This window comes from Pyxicephalus adspersus, chromosome 1, assembly GCF_032062135.1.
Source record: "Pyxicephalus adspersus chromosome 1, UCB_Pads_2.0, whole genome shotgun sequence".
Classification (NCBI taxonomy): Eukaryota; Metazoa; Chordata; class Amphibia; order Anura; family Pyxicephalidae; genus Pyxicephalus; species Pyxicephalus adspersus.
This window is the reverse complement of record NC_092858.1, coordinates 109,190,785-109,211,454: the sequence shown is the minus strand read 5'-3', so window position 1 is coordinate 109,211,454 and position 20,670 is coordinate 109,190,785. Positions and strand designations below refer to the sequence as shown.

Here is a 20,670-nt window from a genome sequence, read left to right as displayed (position 1 = left end):
CTTCCCACTCCATGCTTTCTCGACCAACTGTCGGTTGTCAGGTGCACCTTGCCAGAAACTGAGTGCTGCAGGGCCATGGACACATTGGTCTGCACGTGTTCATGCAAAGCAGGAACACATTTTTGTGCAAAGTACTGTCGCTTAGACATAACGTACTGTGGGTTTGCGCAAAAGAATGCGTAACGGAACGCATTGGAGTCCACCAGCCGGTAAGGGAGGAGCTCTAACGCAATCAGCTGTGCAATTGCTGCATTGATCAGCTTTGTTTTGGGGTCATTTCGGACATATTTCCTCTTGCACTCCAGCATCTGGGGGATGGAAGGTTGGATGCTGCTAATGCTAACCACAGAAACATTGGACGATGGGGTAGAAGTTGTGGGGGCCTGGTCCTGACTGCTAGCAACTCCACAAACAGCAGTCGATCGGCGTTGGAGCTCCTGCTCACCGCTGGTGGAGCCTGAAAAAGGTAATGATTGGCTACATGCCCCACTCAAATTGCTGGCAGTAACTTTAGTGGCAGAAGGAGGAATAGCAGCGGAAGAGGATCGAGCAGTTGGAGCTTGCTTCTTGGGCAGAGGTGGTCACACAGAGCTCAGTGCTTTCACCAGGTGTTCCCGCCAGGTTACTAGGTGGTGGCTTTTTAAATGAGTGCTCATGCAACGTGTTCCAAGTTTGTTTGGGTTTACAGATAACCATAGTGTTGTCATCACTATGGACATTAAAAAATGCCCACACTGGCGAACATTTAACTGGGCCGAAGGGTGCTCTGGAACTGGTGCTCGTGGTGGCGGTCCGTGGTTGTTGAGGCATAGCTGTGGTGACAGTTTCTGAAGATTTACCTCTATGACTTGCCTCACTGGTAATTGAAGAATGCAGAGTGTGGGCAGCTTTTACCCTCTTCCTCCCTCTCCCTCTTTGAGGGCGCTCTGCAACCTCCTCCTCCTCCTCCTCTTCTTCCTGCCTATGATGATCTCCTTGTTCGCCCCATGTCGGATCAAGGACATCATCATCATCATCAGATGAGACAGTTTTCCTATTTGTGCCGAAAGGAAGCAGCGGCCTTTTGGTGCCAGTTTGAATTGGCTCGTCTGGCTGGGAGTGTTCTGGTGAAAAGTAACTGGGGGGAAAGCCTGTGAACTGACTCTTTTCGTCAGATGACTCAAACAACTAAGCATCTTCAATGAATGATTGTAGCTCTGCCTTTCCAACGCCTCGGTGGGATTCCTCTACATACTGCCGTACACGTGACTTTCCAGCTGCTGATGAGGAACTAGGAGGAACAGGTGTATCATGGACTGTTTGGGACACCTGTAAGGCCTGTGTCTTGGACTTGGATGAAGCGGGGGTACAATCACTAGACCCAGGCTGAGTCATGTACTCCACTACGTCTTGTGCCTGGTGTGGCAATAATGGACGCCCACCACCAACAGCAGCGCTTCTTGTTCTTGGGTCTGCAGCTAAAAACAAACTCATACTGGTTTGCTTGCCACCCCTGCCAAAGCTGCCCTTTCCTTTTTGGCCATACATTGTACAAATGTTTTTATTTATGTGGCTTGACACCCTGCAAAATACATTCTAGCTAATATGATATATGTATATATATATATGTATATATATATGTGTATATATGTATATATGGGGGGGGGGGTTGATACAAAAAATGCAAGTGCGCTGTGTTTTATGCAGCACTTTGCTTCAGTGGTGACGCTTGTAATATGCAGCACAGCATACAAACTATATACTGCAGTATACACTGCGTCTGTGTGTCAGTCTCTCAGTACAAGTGTGATACTGTGTCAGCAGGGGGACCCTGCCTCTGGCTGCGTGTATGTAAGACACTGACTGACTATTTATCTCTCTATCTAGCTTTCTATCTATCTACCTATCTATCTATCTATCAATGTATCTATCTATCTATCTATCTATATATCTATCTATCTATCTATCTATCTATCTATCTATCTATCTATCTATCAATGTATCTATCTATCTATCTATCTATCTATCTATCTATCTATCTATCTATCTATCTAGCAAACAGTGAAAAACTCTACCTATCTGAGTACAGTAGATTTCAGGACTGCACAAATACAGTACAATCCAACAATCTGACTAATAGTGTGAGTGTGACACAGACTACCAAAGTAAAGCACTTTTTTCACTTTGACAAAGAAAGCAAGCCAAGCATCACAGAAAGGTTGTGATGCTATCAGCAAATCTCTGTCAGGAGTGGTAAATGCAGGCACGCTTTGGCCTTATATAGGCCAATGGCTGCCTGTGTGGCATGCAGTGACAGACAGCCAATCGGCTGCCTGCCACAGCAAACATGGAGGGGGGCATCCCTGCTCTAATTGGAGAGCCCTTTGCATCATGGGGGAGGTCCCTAGTTGTTTAAATGCATTGTGGGAGGGTCAAATTCGGGTATTGGAATCCAGCAAAATTCGGGTCGGGTCCACCCGAATTCGAACGGTCATATTCGGGTCGAACATTAGGACGAACAGAATTCGAACAACAACACTAGTCTCCACGTCACCTGAAGAAGCATACATTTTTGTGAAATGCTTAGGAACTTTACAGTTACATAGTTACATAGTAGGTTAGGTTGAAAAAAGACATAAGTCCATCAGGTTCAACCACTAGGGAAATAAACATATCCCAGATATAAAACCCTATAAGACATAATTGGTCCAGAGGAAGGCAAAAAAAAACAATTTGCTTCAACAGGGGAAAAAATTTCCTTCCTGATTTCATAGGGCAATCGGATGTTCCCATGATCAACAGTCACTGTTATTTTACTTTAAAGCCTTATTACTCAGTTATATTCTGTGCTTCTATAAAAACATCCAGCTTTTTCCTAAAGCAATCTATAGTAGTTGCTGAAACTACTTCCTGAGGGAGCTGATTCCACATTTTCACCGACCTTACAGTGAAGAATCCCTTTCCTTATCTTAACTTCTTTTCCTCCAAACGCAGAGTGCCCTCTTGTTCTTTGTAATGATCTCAAAGTAAAAAATGGTTAGGGCCTATAGGTTTAAAAATTAAATCTGTAAATAGATAAAGGATTGGCTTAAAGACTGCTTCCAGAGAGTATTGATTAATGATTCATACTCTAAATGGTCTAAGGTTATTGGTTGTGTACCTCAGGGTTCAGTGTTGGGACCTCTACTGTTTAAGCTTTATAAATGATATAAAGGTGGGGATTAAAAATACTATTTCTGTGTTCGCAGATGACACCAAACTATGTAATTAATTTAAATCCATACAGGATGACACAGCTCAACAAAAAAAAATTTTCATTTGCCAAGGATTTTTTTATATTTTTAGTGTATTTCAGGTCTGCTGAATCCAGAAATGACATTAGTTTATATGGGCTGTTTATATATTTATACAGGGTGATCATATTCCCCCTTAAACTCCCTCTGAATAGATTCAGTTGGCTCTCCTCATAGCTGAGCTCCTCCATCCCTTTTATTAATTTAGCCCTTCTCTGCACTCTCTCCAATTCCACAATGTCCTTTTTGTGAACTGGTGGCCAAAACTGGACGGCATATTCCAGATGTGGTCTGACCAACGCTTTGTACGGGGGCAGGATTATATCTCCATCTCTGCAGTCTATTCCTCTTTTAATACAATAAAGTATTTTGCTAGCTTTAGCAACTTGGCATTGCATGCTGTTATGAAGTGTACCAGAACCCCCAGATCCTTTTCCATTTCTGACTCCCCCAAATGTATTCTCCTAGACAGTATGAAGCATGCATGTTGTTAGCTCCCAAGTGTATGGACTTAATTCCATTACATAGTTTGTTGTCATCTGCAAACACAGAAATGGTACTTTTAATCCCAAACTCTATATCATGTTAAACAGTAAAGGTCCCAACACTGAACCCTGGGGTACATCACTAATAACCTTAGACCATTCAGAGTATGAATCATTAATTACAACTTTCTGGATGTGATCTTTAGGCCAGTTCCCTATCCATTTACAGATTGACTTTTCTAAACCTATCGACCCTAATTTGCAATTTCCTAATTTTCCGTCTTTGGGGTACAGTGTCAAATGCTTTAGCAAAGTCCAAGTACACTATATCAACTGCTATTCCACTGTCTACCTGTTTACTTACTTCCTCATAAAATGAGAGTAAATTTGTTTGACAACTTCTGTCTTTCTTGAAGCCATGCTGACTATCACTTATAATATTATTTTCGGGCAGAAACTCCTCTATGTGGTTCTTTATCAAACTCTCTGACCTTTGCAACTATGGATGTTAAATTAACGGGTCTGTAGTTACCTGGTAATGACTTTTCTCCCTTTTTTAACATAATAACCACATTGGCCTTACGCCAATCCTACGGTACCTTGCCAGTGACTAAAGAGTCTCTAAAAATTAGAAATAATGGCTTTGAAATAACTGAGCTCAGCTCTTTGAGGACACATGGATGTAATCCATCAGGTCCTGGTGCTTTGTCAACCTTAATTTTTCCCAGCTGTTCTGAGCCATTGTGACTCATTTAAGGCTGCGGCATTGCTATTATTAATTTGGACTTGAGCTCTGCCATTTTCCTTCGTGTACACAGAGCTAAAAAAAAGTGTTTAGTAAATCTGCCTTGTCTTTATCCCCAGTTACCAAACCAGCGACATCCTTTAAGGGGCCTACATGCTGAAATCTGATCTTTTTGCTAATAATATATTTAAATATTTTAGAGGGTTTGCCTTAATTTCCTTTGCAATCTGTCTTTCATTTTAAAGTTTTGCACATTTTATCTCCTTTTTACATCTTTTGTTTTATTCTTTATAGGTTTCAAATGATGAGGGTGATCCTTCATTTTTTTATTTTCTTGTTTCCTATGGCTTATTTAACATCAGCTGTGAGCCACATGGGTTTTAATTTCAGCCTCTTAAACTTATTACCCGTTGGAATAAAATTTTCAGTTTGCTTTTGTAGAACAGACTTGAAACATTCCCATTTCTGTTCTGTGTTCTTTGGGGACAATATTGTCTCCCAGTTTAAGTCACGGAGAGCCGCCCTTAATAATGGAAAATTTGCTCTTAAAATTCAATATTTTTTATCTGCAACCCAGATTCTCTTTTATTTGCACATGTGTTATAAGCTCTGCATTGTTAGAAAGAACTAGGTCCAGCAGGGTATCATTTCTAGTTGGGGCTTCTATAAACTTTACCATAAAATTATCTTGTAATAAATTCACAAATTCCCTCCCTTGTGCTGTTCCTGTAGTGCCATTACCCCAGTCAATGTCAGGATAGTTGAAATCTCTCATGATTAAAACTCTTCCACTTATTGCTGCTTTTTCTATCTGTGCTAGTAGTTGATTTTCTATTTCTTCCTTAGCAATTGGGGGCCCATAGCAGACTCCAATAATTATTTGTGTGTTATTCAAACCCACATTCAACTCCACCCATAATGCCTCAACCTCATCGCTTGTTCTATCCGCAATTTCTTCTTTCACATTCCCTTTTAGACCACTTCACACATACAGACAGACACCACCACCCTTTCGTTTGACTATGTCTTTATGAAAGAGAGTATACCCACGAATATTGAAGAACAAAGCCAGGATTCAGCAATACCAACTAAGTCAAAATTCTCCTCACTTATTAAGGCTTCCAACTCCCCTATCTTGTTTGCTAGACTTCTAGCTTGGTGAATAGGCTATCCCAAATCCACCCTTCACTAGTGTCTGACCCCTGACTAACTTTTCTTCCACCTAATTTGACTGTCCCACCTCCCTCTGTCCTAGTTTAAATATCCTTCCATCATTCCCCTAGCACAGCAGACTCCCTTTCATTTAGGTGCAAACCATCTCTGGCATATAAGTTGTACCCCAATGAAAATCCAGCTCAGTGCTCAATGAACCCAAACCCTTCCCTTCTACACCAGGACTTAAGCCATGCGTTTAGCTGCCTAAGCTCCCTCTCCCTTTTCTGTGTTGCTTATGGCACAGGCAATATTCCAGAGAATATAGCTTTGGAGGTCCTTTTCTTCAGCTTGAAACCTAGTTCCCTAAACTGATTTTTAAGGGTCCTCTATCTTTTATCTATATTGTCATTGGTTCCAACATGGACCAAGACAGCTGGGTCCTGTCCAGCCCCTCTTAGTAGTTTGTACACCCAGTTCACCACATGCCGAACTCTGGCATCAGGGAGACAGCAAACCATTCGGTTGAAGGGATCCGGGCGACAAACTATTCTATCTGTCCTCCTGATCATAGAATCCCCTATGACTACCAAATGTCTTTTCCTTCCTGTGTTTCCCTCCCCACCACTACTAGATGTGCTGCTCTCCTGGCTGTTAGGGGTAGCAGTAACCTCCAGGGTTGCCACCACTGGGTCTGCCACCTGCACATCTTCACATAACTTTGCAAACATGTTGGGGTGCTCAAACACAGGGCTGGCCTTCCTTTTCTGGGGACCCCTACCACTCCCTCTAGTTACCACAACTCCATACATGCTCTTCCTGATTAACCTCTCCACCCTCCACATCTAAGCCATTAACTTGCCTGCTCAGTGAGCAGGAGACCCCTCTCAATGTGATCCAGTGATTTCAGTGTTGCAATGCGCTTCTCCAATGCGAGATACCAGAAAGGTGAATTGCTCACATCTGTCACAGGGGTATTCACCTAGGAGCTGTTGTTCCATTTGTGCATACATGTGACAGACTGTGCACTAAACCAAACTTTCCACCTTGCTACCACTCATTTTACCAGTTACAATTTTTGTTTACAAGGAGTTTATGGTTACTATAAGGATTTAACTCCTTTTGTTTTAAAACTCCTGATTTTTCTAATTCCGCTTGAATAAAAATCACAAGCCAAACCGTGAGCAAGCTCAAAATGAGTGCTCCAGGAACTTAAATCACATGTGAAGCCTTGACCACTCCTCCTTAAAAGGTCAGCAAAGGAAAAAAAGCTGCACAATATCAGCCTCCTGTTTTTTCTAACTCCACTTGATTAAAAATCGACTTGATTCACAAGCCAAACAGTGAGCCTTTCACTAGCCAAGCTTTGATGGGGATTTAATTTGTATTGTTGTATAACAATTTCTTCCAGAAATCTTACACCACAACAATTGTGGTTACAGCTATTTTCCCATTTTGAACATCTGTACATTGTAAACTATGCAAAATTATTTTATCTGTAACCTCAATAGACTGTTTTAAATAGTTTAAATTTTAATATTGAGATTTTTTTGGCCAATCTGAATGCCATTAAAGTCCCACAAACCCTTCTATTGTTTTCTTGAATTTATCTTACAAAGGGATGTGGCACCCAGATTGATGAAAAGGTATAATGGTTGTTACAATTTGCTTTGTTTTAATTTATTTAGCTTTTTGATGTTTATATAGAAAATATTTTGTTCAGTTACCTATTTTGTTTTCCAGTGGTAGAACCCGAGTGTGAAAAAAGTTCAGCTACAACTTACTTCTGGTATAGAGAAGCTCTGGATATTTCAAATTCAATATCAGAAGGAGGAAGTCTGAATTGGAAAATTACACTGTGCTTGTTCTGTGCATGGAGTGTTGTAGGAATTACTATGATTAAAGGTATCCAGTCTTCAGGGAAGGTAAAAAAAGATTTACTACTATTAATGAATATGTTTTCATTTACTATCTAGAATATTGGCAAAAGCTTACATTTTTTGACAGTAGTATATATTTACTAGAGCTTGGATTTAATTTCCTTTGTGGATTATCATGAAGCTGCAATATAGGTTACAGTGCAATTAAATTGCTATGACTATATTTACTAACAATTTGCATAGTCTATTTTTTTAACCAGTGCTTGCTTATTTATTCTCTTTGAATTGAGATGGGAAAATGCACTTTAAAGGTAATTAAAGATAGGGGAGCATACCTTATTGTACTTAATTTGTACTTGCTCTGTCCATGCACTTTTTTTAGTAATTTCATTATGCTATTGGTTTAAAAATATTCCCCTTAAAGTCCAGTTCCATTTGATACGCCTCAAATTTCGGGTTAACTTTCATGTTCCAGCATATGATCCTACACTACAAATACATTTTTACACGTGTACTACAAAAGAGGTTTATATAATTGACAATCTTAGATCTTTTTATTTGTTCACAGAATGTAATAATGCAAATACTTTGACAATGAACAAGAGCAGATGCTTTAACGCACACAAATCTACTCACTTTGCAATGTTTATTAGGTGCATTGTTTACAAATAAACATACTTTGTTATTTGCTTTTAGGTTATGTACTTTAGCTCCCTCTTCCCATATGTGGTACTGATATGCTTCCTTGTACGTGGGTTGTTGCTTAGAGGATCTGTGGATGGAATTCTTCATATGTTAACCCCTCAGGTAGTACTGCCAGTTGTTTCAAATTTCCAGAGTGGAACTGCTTAAATGTCGTAGGTTGTCTATTATGTCTATTGTCTATCGTCCATTGTAGGTTGAGAAGATGCTGGATCCACAGGTCTGGAGGGAGGCAGCAACACAAGTTTTCTTTGCCTTAGGACTAGGTTTTGGTGGTGTCATTGCCTTTTCAAGCTATAATAAGCAAGATAATAACTGCCAGTTTGATGCAGCTCTTGTCTCTTTCATCAACTTTTTTACCTCAGTTCTAGCCACTTTGGTTGTATTTGCTGTTCTTGGGTTCAAAGCAAATGTGATGAATGAAAAATGTGTTGTACAGTAAGTACCAGGTCTTATAATCCTAAATATTAATATTTGTAAGATAATTATGCTATTATTATATGCAAGATTGAGTTTAGTGCATGTCTCTGTTTACTGTCTATGACTTTAAAGTCATTTAACTCTGTTTTACCCCCTTCAGAGCAACCTACTGACATTTGATGCAGCTGGTAGCTCCAAATTGTCATTGCCTGGTTCTTCACTGACAATCAATACCAGTCAGTATAGTTTTTTAATTATGTGATAAATGTGTCAGCGGACTGGAAGCTTTATTAGGACAAATGAAAGCCTTTATATTGAAAGCAATCTGTGGGCCATTACGCACTCCAGTTCCGCACGTTAGCCTCCCTGGATGATCTCATCTCCCTGGCTACTCGAATTGGTTTACGATTCCAGGAACGCGCCAGAGAGGTGGCACGTGAAACAGGTCCCTGTCATCGGGCATTTTCACCTCCACAAGCTTCTAACCCACCCCCTCCCATGGTGTCGGTAGTCCCTGAACCCATGCAGGTCGATCGGGTTAGACTGTCTGAACAGGAGCGCAATCACCGCCGTGCTAAAGGACTCTGTTTCTATTGTGGTAGTCCTGATCATGTGCTCCGCACTTGTCCCCTGAAGCCGGGAAACTTCCGAGCCTAGGGTCTGTGGGAGAGGCGGCCCTAGGTGTAGGTAATTCCTCCTCTGAGTCTGCCAGTAACCTTGTCATTAGGCAACGTTCAATTTACTGAGATGGCGCTTCTGGATTCCGGAGCGGCAGGGAACTTCCTGCAGCAGTGCCTAGTGGATCGTCATCGGATACCCGTTCAACGCCTACAGAGGCCTCTGACTATATCGTTCATCGATGGAAAGGCTCTGTCGGAATCAATACACTTCATCACGGAACCTGTAAAAGTACAGGTGGGAACACTTCATACTGAAGAAATTGCGTTCCTGGTTCTGTCTGGTCTGTCACATCCTCTCCTCTTGGTACTTCCGTGGCTACGTGTTCATGAACCTGTCCTTGACTGGAGGTCCGGAGAGGTGCTGCGTTTGGGACCATTCTGTCATGAAAAATGTCTCCTTTCTGTCCCACCTCCTCAGTCAACACAGGTACCACCCAATCTCCAGGGTCTGCCAGCGGCCTATCATGCTTACATGGATGTCTTTGATGAAAAGGAAGCTGAAACACTACCCCCTCACAGGCCGTACGACTGTCCTATTGACTTGGTCCCGGGCTCCTCGCCTCCTCGTGGGCGCATCTATCCCTTTTCACCTGCAGAAACTCAAGCCATGTCCAAGTATATCAAAGAGAACCTTGACAAGGGATTTATCCGCAAATCTTCCTCTCCGGCTGGTGTGGGTTTTTTCTTTGTGAAAAAGAAAGATGGCTCCCTACGTCCTTGTATCGACTACAGGGGACTTAACAAGATAACAGTAAAGAATAAGTACCCGCTTCTCTTAATCCCTGAGTTGTTTGATCGCCTTAGGGGAGCTAAAGTGTTTTCCAAATTAGACCTACGTGGGGCCTACAATCTGATTAGTATTCGCCAAGGGGATGAGTGGAAGACCGCCTTCAATACCTGTGACGGTCACTATGAATACCTGGTAATGCCCTTTGGACTATGCAACGCTCCTGCAGTATTCCAGGAGTTTGTTAACAACATCTTCAGAGACTTGCTATATTCCTTTGTTGTAGTGTATCTTGATGATATTCTTGTTTTTTCTCCAGACCTGGCTACTCACTGGAAGCAGGTTTGTTTGGTCCTTCAAAGATTAAGGCAAAATCATCTGTACGCCAAGTTTGAAAAATGTTCCTTTGAGAAATCCTCTATTCCATTCCTAGGATATATAATATCCGACACTGGTCTGCAGATGGATCCTGATAAGCTGTCAGCAATCTTAAAGTGGCCCCGTCCGTCAGGTTTAAAAGCAATCCAGCGGTTTCTGGGATTCGCCAACCACTACAGTCCAGTTCATACCGCACTTCTCGTCCTTGACTGCTCCCATTTCCGCTTTGACCCGTAAGGGAGCAAACCCTAAGAATTGAACAGCAGAGGCTGAATCAGCCTTCCAAACTTTGAAACAGGCCTTTCCTGCGGCTCCGGTTCTCCATCGCCCTGATGCTAACAAGCAATTCTTCTTGGAGGTGGATGCATCGTCTCTTGGAGCGGGGGCGGTGCTTTCACAAAAATCTTCTACTGGCAAGATGGTGCCCTGTGGCTTCTTCTCCAGGGCCTTCCTAGGGGAGCTCTTAAGGAAGCTTCTGTCCGCATGAAGGAATCCGCAGATAAGAGACGTAGAATTTCTCCTAAGTTTCGTCCTGGTGATAAAGTTTGGCTTGCCTCAAAATACATCCGGCTCAAAATACCCTCTTACAAATTGTGTCCACGCTTCATCAGTTCTTTTGAAATTCTAGAACAAATCAATGACGTTTCCTACAAACTTAAGCTGCCAGCCTCACTCCGGGTACCGAATTCCTTCCATGTCTCCCTGCTGAAGCCCGTCATCCTCAATCGTTTTGTCAAGAGACCTGTCTGAGCTCCCGTAGCGGCCAGTGATCAGAACGTATATGAGGTAAAGGCCATTCTGGGGATGAAGAAGAGTAGAGGAAGAACCCTGTTTTTGGTAGACTGGAAGGGGTTTAGCCCTGAGGAGAGATCTTGGGAACCAAGAGAGAACATCAATGCGCCCCGTCTTTTGAAAGAATTCTTGTCCAGGCCCAGGCCTGAGGAGAGGGGGCGTAAGGGGGGGGTACTGTTAGCACTGCAGGTCGTGCCGGCGCCGCTGCTCCTAATTGCAGGCACAGGCGCCGGGTCCTATCTTTCAGGTAACGCCACTACCTGTGTTCCATGCCGGAGTTTCCTTCATGCTGGAGACTTGCTCTGGTGTTTGAACTGGCGTGGGTGTGTCTCTCTTAATCTATGAGGTAACACATACATGCCCTCTGTTTTCTACAGCCTTTGGCTGGTTTTCTGCAAGTATTTAAAGGCACCTCCTACTAAAGTGGCACCGCGGGGTCACACCGCTTGCATAACAGTCCTCTTCTGATCACTCTGTGCCATTCATTGTCCCCTTCTGATCACTCATGTGTGTGCCATTCATTGTCCCCTTCTGATCACTCATGTGTCATTCATTGTCCTCTTCTGTTCACTGACTCACTTTTTTACCGTACGGCCGGGTAACAGACTCCGTTAGGGCAGGGATCAGCAGCTTGCTTGTCCTTCCTGGTGCGGAGTCGCGGGCATGTGCGCGGCCTTTGAAGGCACACAGTTACCCACCGTACCACTCGAATGGGAGATTCTTTCAGGCGCAGGTATAGGGGGGTGTCTTATTTGCGGGGGGTGCTTTATTTTATTGTTTTGGGCCAAATCAGGGGGGGTGCCTTATTTGATGGGGATGGCTTATCATCGGGGAAACACGGTAGGTAGATATTTTACTGGTCACTGATTTGTGTTTTCTTTTGCAGAAATGCTGAAAAAATCCTTGGATATTTAAATTCTCACATTTTGAGCTATGATCTTATTCCACCACATATCAACTTCTCTCACTTGACCACAGTAGATTATTCAGAAATGTATGATATCATTAAAACTGTGAAAGAGAATCACTTTCAAGAGCTTCATCTTGATGCATGTTTGCTGGAGAATGAATTAAATAAGGTTTGTCTATACCCTGTACATTCCACATACATGCTCATGCACTTGCACTCACATGCTCTCTTATCAAGGGAGGATCTCCTAGCAAGGAAGAACTGCCCTGTAAAATCAGTTATAGACCAAGCTGGACCAGGAGGTAAGGCAGATCCATTAGATACAAGTCATGGGTATGAAATCAGCTTAGTAAGACAGTGGTCAGGTAATGGTAGCTCAGGCAGATCAAGCAAAATACCAATGGGCAAGACAAACAGCAAAGTTAGCAAAGGGAGTGTTAAGCAGGCACGGGTCAGATCAAGAACAGTAAGCAGATTGCAGCTGAAAATCTGGCAAATAGAGATCATTTAGCAATAAATTCAGGGGGCTTGTGCTTTAAAGCAAACCATTAAGGCTTTGGTTCTAAACCTGCATGCCTAGTTAGTGTTCTGATCTTGTGCATTTGTTGCCATGTTGTTGCCAGATTGAGCTCAGGTATTCATCTAACTTCCATACACTTTCCCAATCTGGTACTGCTTTTTAAGGTGTGTACATTAAACTACTTCAAACAAAAGATTAGCCCTATATTCAGGTAACTGGCATTTAGAGTGAATACAGCAATGGCACCTTAACCCCCCTAGCGTTCTAATTCTGTCAGTTTTTTGATGCAAAAAGTGATCCTATTTTTTTTTTGCAATTTTTGTTTATATTGTGGGCCTGTAATTCTTAGGATTAACGCCAGAGTATAATAAATATATTTATTATAATATAATCATAAATTATAATATAATACATAATTATTATCATAATTATAAAAAATAATGAAATAATAGACCACAACAGAGTAATTTATCAAAAAAAATATTTTCTCACTGAAATTTTCCAAACAAGGGTGCAATATTACTGATAAATAATAATATAAGTTAAATGCAGATTTTAGAAAACAAAAAATATTTTAATTTTTAGTAGACATTCTGGGTGTGGTAGATTTTGAAGCAGGGTGCTGCACAGCCAGCAAGTCCAACATCACAGTCAGGACAGTAGAACCTGGTTTCTTTGCGTTTCTTCCTTCCCCTGTCGTCGGTCTTTAAACTGCAAACCACGCACATCCTTGTAGGTGCCGGCTTTTTCTGGGTTGGTGGGATGTATTCAGTGAAGTGACGACCAGTCAGGCGTTCTGGGTGGAAGCGTGATGTCCAGGTCTATTCATAGCCACTGATGGTGTTTGGTGGTTCTTGACTATGGATTCTGAAACTTGCAAAATTAAGTCTGAATGATTCGGTCCAGTACTTTCATAAATAAAAAATGGAACAATCTTCTCAGTTCATCCCTCTGATAACTGCAATTTTTACAGAGAATCCCCTAGATTATGTCACCCAATGCCCTGCTATGTAAGGCTCATTGCTGAGCCCCAGTCCAGGCTGCAACAGGTGTATGACATCACATCTAGCTCTCATGCCAGCAGAGCATAGTAACCAAATCCTCTGTGTGTAGCAACGTGGGTGCCACAATGGCACAAGAACTACATTATTTTAATTAATAATATTATTATTATTATTATTATTATTAATAATAAAAATGCTTATTATATTACATACAACATATTACAACATGTAACATTTTACAACTTACAACATATTACGTAGCACTGTACATTAAATAGGGGTTGCAAATGAAAGACAGATACAGAGAGTGACACAGGTGGAGGGGAGGACCCTGCCCCGAAAAGCCTAAAATCCAGAAAGTGGGGGAAGTAACACACAATAGGAGGGGAGATATGTAGTGGTATAAAGAAGTGAGGGTTTCAAAAGAAAGAAGAAAACAAGTAGGCAAGTTAAAAGAAAAATGTGTTTTTGAGTGCTCTTTTAAATGAGCAGAAGTGGGAGTAAGCCAAATAGGAGAAGGAAGACCATTCCAGAGAGTCGGGGTAGCTCTAGAAAAGTCTTGAAGCCGTGTGTGTGGTAAGGTTATAAGTGAGCAAGTTAGTAGTAGGTCATTGGAGGAGCAAAGAGAGCAGCTAGAGGAGTATTTTGAAACCTTGTCCAGGACTGAGGGAGACAAGTCAGGAGTGGACAGATGGATTTGAGTGTCATCAGCATACAGATGGTACTATAAACCAAAGGAGGATATGAGACTACCAAGAGAGGAGGTGTACAGAGAAAAGTGAACCGGTGCACCGACTGACCATTGGGGAACACCAACAGGGAGTAGGGTAGGAGAGGAAGAATTACCATTGAAAGAAACTTGAAAGAAGCAGTCAGACAGGTAGGAACCAAACAAAGAGAGAGCAGTGTCACTGATACCAATGAAGTGCATGAATTGTATTAGAAGGGGATGATCAGTGTCAAAAGCAGATGAAAGATCAAGGCGAAGGAGGAGGGAAAAGTTGCCTTGGGACTTAGCTCTGATGAGGTCATTGGCCACTTTAGTAAGGGTGTTTCAGTGGGCAGCTCAAAAGCCAGACTGGAGAGGGTCAAAGGAGAGAATTGGTGCTCAGGTAATCATTGAGTCTTTTGTAGACAAGGCGCTTAAGAAGGTTGGAAACATATGGGAGATAGGATGGTAGCTAGAAGGTAGGGAGGGGTCAAGCGAGGGTTTTTTTCATAATAGGGAGAATAATGGCATGTTTGAAAGCTGAGGGGTAGATACCAGTAGAAAGAGAGAGGTTGAATAAAATTTGAGTGCGAGTCAATTGTTGAGAAGATGCTGCGTGGGTTAAAAGCTTGAGAGGAAATGACAGCGGAAAAATAATTTTGCTTCTAGATGTTTAGTATGATTGTTGTGTCAGGGTCCTAGGTTAGCAGGACGGGGGTAGAGGAAGGTGGCAGGGAAAACTTTATCCAGGGCCAAAGAAAGAGTGTGGTAGAACTGAGTGGGAACTTTGCGGTCACAGCTGATTGGAGGAGGCACTCGAGTGCCTCCAGTTAGCTGTGACTGCAAGTGAACTCTCAATTGAGTTTCTCCACTGGGAGTTCATCTGCAGTTCAGTTCCAACGGTCACAGGGCTGTACTTATTAGCCCGGTGACCGTGGGAACTGAACTGCAGATGAACTCTCAATGGAGAAACTCCATTGAGAGTTCATCTGCAGTTCCACTGCGATCCCCGGTACTAGAGGTTAATTAACCTCTAGTGCCAGGGATCACAAACAGGAGGATTTCTAAGGCTGCAAGAATGATTGCAGCCCTTAGAATCAACTGGGATCCTGGGGCACTAAAGCTTAATTAACCTCTAGTGCTGGGGATCGCAAACAGGAGGATTCCCAGGGCTGCAAGAATGATTGGAGCCCTGAGAATCCACTGGGATCCCAGGGCACTAAAGGTTTAATAACCTCTAGTGCTGGGGATCGCATACAGGAGGATTCCCAGGGCTGCAAGAATGATTGGAGCCCTGAGAATCTACTGCGATCCCGGGGGATCGTAATGATTTCCTTAATCTTCCGATGGTTTTGCGAAATCGGTTACCTGACCCATCGGAAATTCGAGGAAATTTTCGTAAGAATGCTGGAGACATTCTCTCTCAACCCTAGTGGCAGCTTTATCTGGAGATGTGATTTTAGAGAGAGAGTGGGTGTTAGGGACGTAAGGCATTTGGAGAATAGGTTGGTTAGAATGGTTAAGGATATTTCTCTGCCATTGACCAGGTCTGGGATGTAGCAAAGGGGGGCAAGAGTTAGATGGACTAAAGGTGATAAGGTTGTGATCAGAAAGTGGAAATGGCGAGTTTTTAAGGTAGGTGAAGTTGCAGGTCTAAAGTGTCTTGTGATGTGTTTGGGGCCATTTATGTTCTGTGTGAGGCCAAATGAAGAGGTAATGAAGAGAAGTTTGGCTGAGAAAGGTTGGTTGGGGGTCATCCACAGCAACATGTAAGTCACCCAGGATGAGGGTGGGAAGGTCATGGGATAGAATGTGTGGGAGCCAAGAGGCAAAGTTATTCAAAAATTGTGATACTGGGCCAGAGGGGGTGGTAGACAACATTAACAATGAAAAAGAGGTGAAAACAAGAGAGGGTGGGGTAGGAAGGACTCTGTATGTACAGTTGGGGGGGAGAGAATGGGACCCACACCACCCCCTACTATGTTGCCAAGTCTAGGGTTAGGGAGAGAACAGCAGCAAAGGAGGAAGGCCAAGTTTCAGTGAGAGCCAGGATTTATTGCCAACAAATCTGGCATTCCATAAACTGCAAGATAAAGGGGTAGGAATTTATTGGTAGGTGAATGGGAATAAGGCTGTGAGGAGGGTGTATCTTGCTGAAAGAGTAAGGAGAATGGGGCTATGGAGGGGGGGGGTCAGGGTTGGGTGAGAAGTAACCAGCAAGTAGCAGTAGAGAAAAAAGGTGCAGGAGCACAGACAGAGAAAGTAGGAGAATGAAGGCATACAAGGAGTTAACAGACGGGGGAGGAGGAGAGGCAATAGAGCCAGCAAAGAGAGTGCAGAGTGAATAATACATTGTAACAGATAACTGTGAATCATGTGAGTACATGATACAATGTGGCAAACTGAAGTCCATTTAGGCGGCTCTGTAGTATGGGTTTTAGTGGGGCTTGTTGAGTTCCAGGAGTGGGATGGGAAGAGTCAGTTACAGAGATGGCTTGGTGAAAAAGCAGTTCAGGATGGCAGCAATAAAGTTTGTGTTGGAGTCCGGATGCTTAATGATTAATCAGTCCAAAAGCATGAGATGGGAGTTTTAGAGTGTAAATGTATGTCCAATTCTGTTCCAAATCCTGCTTCATTTCTCTGGAATATTTCCAATTGCATTTATAGTTGGGCTCTTGAAATTTGGGCACGTGACCAGGGAATCACGTGACCCAGCCTGATGTTTAAATAGATGTGCTTTGGGCCCTAATTATGGTTGGACTGATGGGAGTAACAAGGAATTTGAGATATTAGTTGAACCTGGGTCCCCACCCAGGTGGGGTTGGCAGGGCAATAAATATCAATGAGCAATCAACTGGAACATATAATAGTAAACAAATACTTTTATGGGGAGATTTAAGTTGGTGCAATAAGTTCATCTACAATGTGAGACCATACACAATCAAATGAATATTGTAGGGCAATACAATTGGATACACAAGGGTGGAATATGACAGGCAGAATGTGAGACGTACCATGCACAATGAGATAATTATTGAGGGGGAATACAATTTGATATACAGGGGTGATTTATAGCAGGCAGAAAGGGGCCTATAACCGAGCTCACAGCAGCAAAAGAAAGCCTTTGAAGGATGAATTAAAGCAGCTGGAAAATGAAATTCTTAAGCAAGAAATCCTTTTGGAAATCCTTTTGGAAAAGCTGAAGCAACGCAGTAGTCCATTCAGGGAATAATTTATTAATAAACGGCCCTTCCAAAGCCAAACTAGTCAGTCCATGGAGGATGTTCCTGGAGGGTCTAAGGCAGCTGAGGAGGAGCCTGGAGGAAGCCTGATTTTCCACCAGGAAGAAAGAGTGTGCCTGCAGGGAGACTGCTTCATCCTACAGATGGATGGCCCTGAACTGGCAGAAGACAAGGTATTTGGCACCAGCACCACAGTTGAGACAAGCTGAAGCCTTCCAGTGTAGTGTTCCCAGTAATGGAAACATACCAGCATGTGGTAAGGTCAGGGTGTGTTTGGAAAGTTATGGGAATAATAGGGACCAGTAGTCCAACAGTGCTGGTTGCTGCAGGTTCACCAGAAGACATTGAGGTGCCTGTAGAGACTGTTGAAGAATTAGCTGCCCCTGTGAAGACTGCACCCGTGAGTGACTTTGCACAAAATGCTAATGTTGTTGAAGCTATTACATACTCAATAATACCAACTAAAGTGGCAAATAAACCTGCACCTAATGACATTCATGCATGTATAAACCCTGTTGCTAAGGGTGATTTTGTAGTGGAAGGTTCATGGCCCAGGAGCCTGTGACTTCATATGCTGCTTGATCCTGGTATGCTGAGAATAAGACTTGGGGGTTTTGTGCCTTCATTTAAATGCCGAAGACTAGTTCAATTGAAATGGTCAAAAGGGGGGACTCTCCTTTAGGAAAAATGCTGTGATTGATCATTTTAAAAATGGGGCTCTATCTTTAAAAGGCTGAAGTTCATCAGTGTGAAAGAATTTCACCATGGACAACTCACGTCAGGTTCAAGTCAAGACTATCTTTACTCACAGCAAGGGGACAAAAGCATTACATACAAGCAATAGCCTAGTTGATGATTTGTCTGAATTCCCTACTCACAGTTACAATTTTTATAGCCCTTTTGTCACGTACTCTGTGATTTTCCATTTTGCCCACACACAGATGTTTCTATTCTCACAATATTGCTCACCACCTCCTCCCAGCTTTGTTCTTTCAGTGACCAGCTAGTTCTTGGAACTTTGGCAACAAAGGTATGATGTGTGTGTGTCTGACCTTGTGTGTGTTTTTCTCTTGTGACATCCTGTGCTGCTAGTCAAGGTGGGGGCACTGGTCTAAGTAAAACAATAACAGTATCTACAAAGATCATAATTTTCTTCACATCTTCCCCCTTTTAATACTTCAATTTTTCCAATTAAGACTCTCAACCCACATTGTCCGTGTTTTCCAATGGAGGCTTCATTTATTTAGGAACAGCAGCATCATCATAGGGGTTTTCCCAGTCTGGGTCGGTCTCAGTTTCCGTATATTCATTGTCATCCCCTTGGGATATCAGTTGTTGAAACATAGTTTTTGTCAGTGAGGTGTCTATGAGTTTCGGCACAAGTCCTCATAGACATGGAACAAAACAACAACTGCAAACAACCAGGATGGCAGCCATCACCCCAATTGAAAGCAATAAGCTGGTTGCCAGGTTGCTCCATCTTCCAAACCATTGTTCCAATAGGCTGGTGAAAGGATCATACACTCCTGAATTCTCCGCAAATTCCTCTGAGAGCATGCAATGCCTTGGTAATACTGCCATCTGGTGTTGTATTGTTAGCAATAAAGGTGCAACAAAACGCTCCGAACATCTTGCAAACTCCTCCTCTCTCTGCTAACAGCATATCCAGTGCTATTTGATTTTGCCAGGCTACCAAGGATGTGGCTTCCAGTTGACTCGATATCCCCTTCACAGCATCTCGAGTGTAGTTCACAAATCTTTGTGGGTTGTAGTAGATGTACTTGATCCAGTCGGTGTTCTTGTTAATCGACACCTGTGGAAAGATAGAAGCAAATCCCGACCAAATTTGGTTCAGGGATTTATATTCATCAGGAACCCTTCGGGAACCCTATACTATCGATATATACTTGGTTATCGAAAGAACCTTGAGGGGTTTCCCTTTTCTGTCTTTTTTGGCCTGCTTTCTGTCTGTTTACCCATCCCTGTATTGTCTTTTCTTCAGTGGGGAAGACATAAAATGGAAGAATTAATTGTGTCAACACACAGGTTCCTGTCCATTTAGAAGACAATTTAGACCTTAGTTTTTTATCTCCACATATCCACCAAACATTAGCTAAACTTTGAATTGGAGTAGTAAACTATTTAACCTTATAATCACTTGTATCATTTGTTACATCATACCTTGTCTTACAATACTTAAATGGAGTTCTGTTTATATTATTTGTGCCTTACCTTCGGAAACAAGTATAATTTCCATCATACACTGTTACTCCTGGAGGGCCCCCGGTTAACTTGGTGTTGGGGAAATCCTGCCTTTCTTTCTCATAGTGTTGATGTTCGAATTCGGGTTGTCCCTATATTCGACCCGAATATGGCTGTTCGAATTTGGGTAGACCCGACCCGAAAAACATGGGATTCGACAGCAAAAATTCGGGAGTTATGAATCATAATGTCATTGTGGGATTCCTGGACCGTGGGAACTTTGCGGTCACAGCTAATTGAAAGCAGGTGCCTTCAATTAGCTGTAACTGCAAGCAATATGAGGGCACTCATACTGCTCCATTCATACCTCTACTGCTCTGTGTAATGGATAATAATGGATACTATCTCCATTCATACCTCTACTGCTCTGTGATTGGCTGAGAAATAGGAAACCCTGATGACAGCTCAAGCATCATCAGGGTTTCCCTTTCCTCAGCCAATCAGTGAGCAGAGCAATCAGCAGAACTTTACTATGCTACAAGCTCTGCTCCCTTGATCGCTCCATGATCAGTGGAGCAGAGCTGTGAGCATAGTAAAGCTTCGCTGATTGCTCTGCTCCCTGAGGAAAGGGAAACCCCTGATGATGCTTGAGCTGTCATCAGGATTTCCTATTTCTCAGCCAATCACAGAGCACTAGGGATGAATGGGCATACGTCTCCCCATTCATCTCTAGTGCTGAATGGCTGAGAAATAGAAAACCTCAGCCAGAGCACTAGGGGTAAATGGAGAGGCTTGTCCTCATTTAACCCCTAGTGCCCTGCAATCCCTCACTGTCAGGAGGATTTCCAGG

At 42.6% G+C, this 20,670-nt stretch overlaps 1 protein-coding gene across 5 annotated transcripts in view; it reads left to right on the top strand.

Moving 5' to 3' along the window:
* The window catches only part of SLC6A17 (solute carrier family 6 member 17), a 350,014-nt gene that overhangs the window by 151,411 nt on the left and 177,933 nt on the right, over nucleotides 1-20,670 (top strand). For all 5 annotated transcript variants that reach the window (XM_072423282.1, XM_072423301.1, XM_072423291.1 and 2 more), the window contains 4 exons: nucleotides 7,398-7,579; nucleotides 8,231-8,341; nucleotides 8,433-8,674; nucleotides 12,120-12,312. In XM_072423282.1, the coding sequence (XP_072279383.1) occupies nucleotides 7,398-7,579; nucleotides 8,231-8,341; nucleotides 8,433-8,674; nucleotides 12,120-12,312 (728 nt within the window). The remainder of the gene's footprint in view (nucleotides 1-7,397; nucleotides 7,580-8,230; nucleotides 8,342-8,432; nucleotides 8,675-12,119; nucleotides 12,313-20,670) is intronic.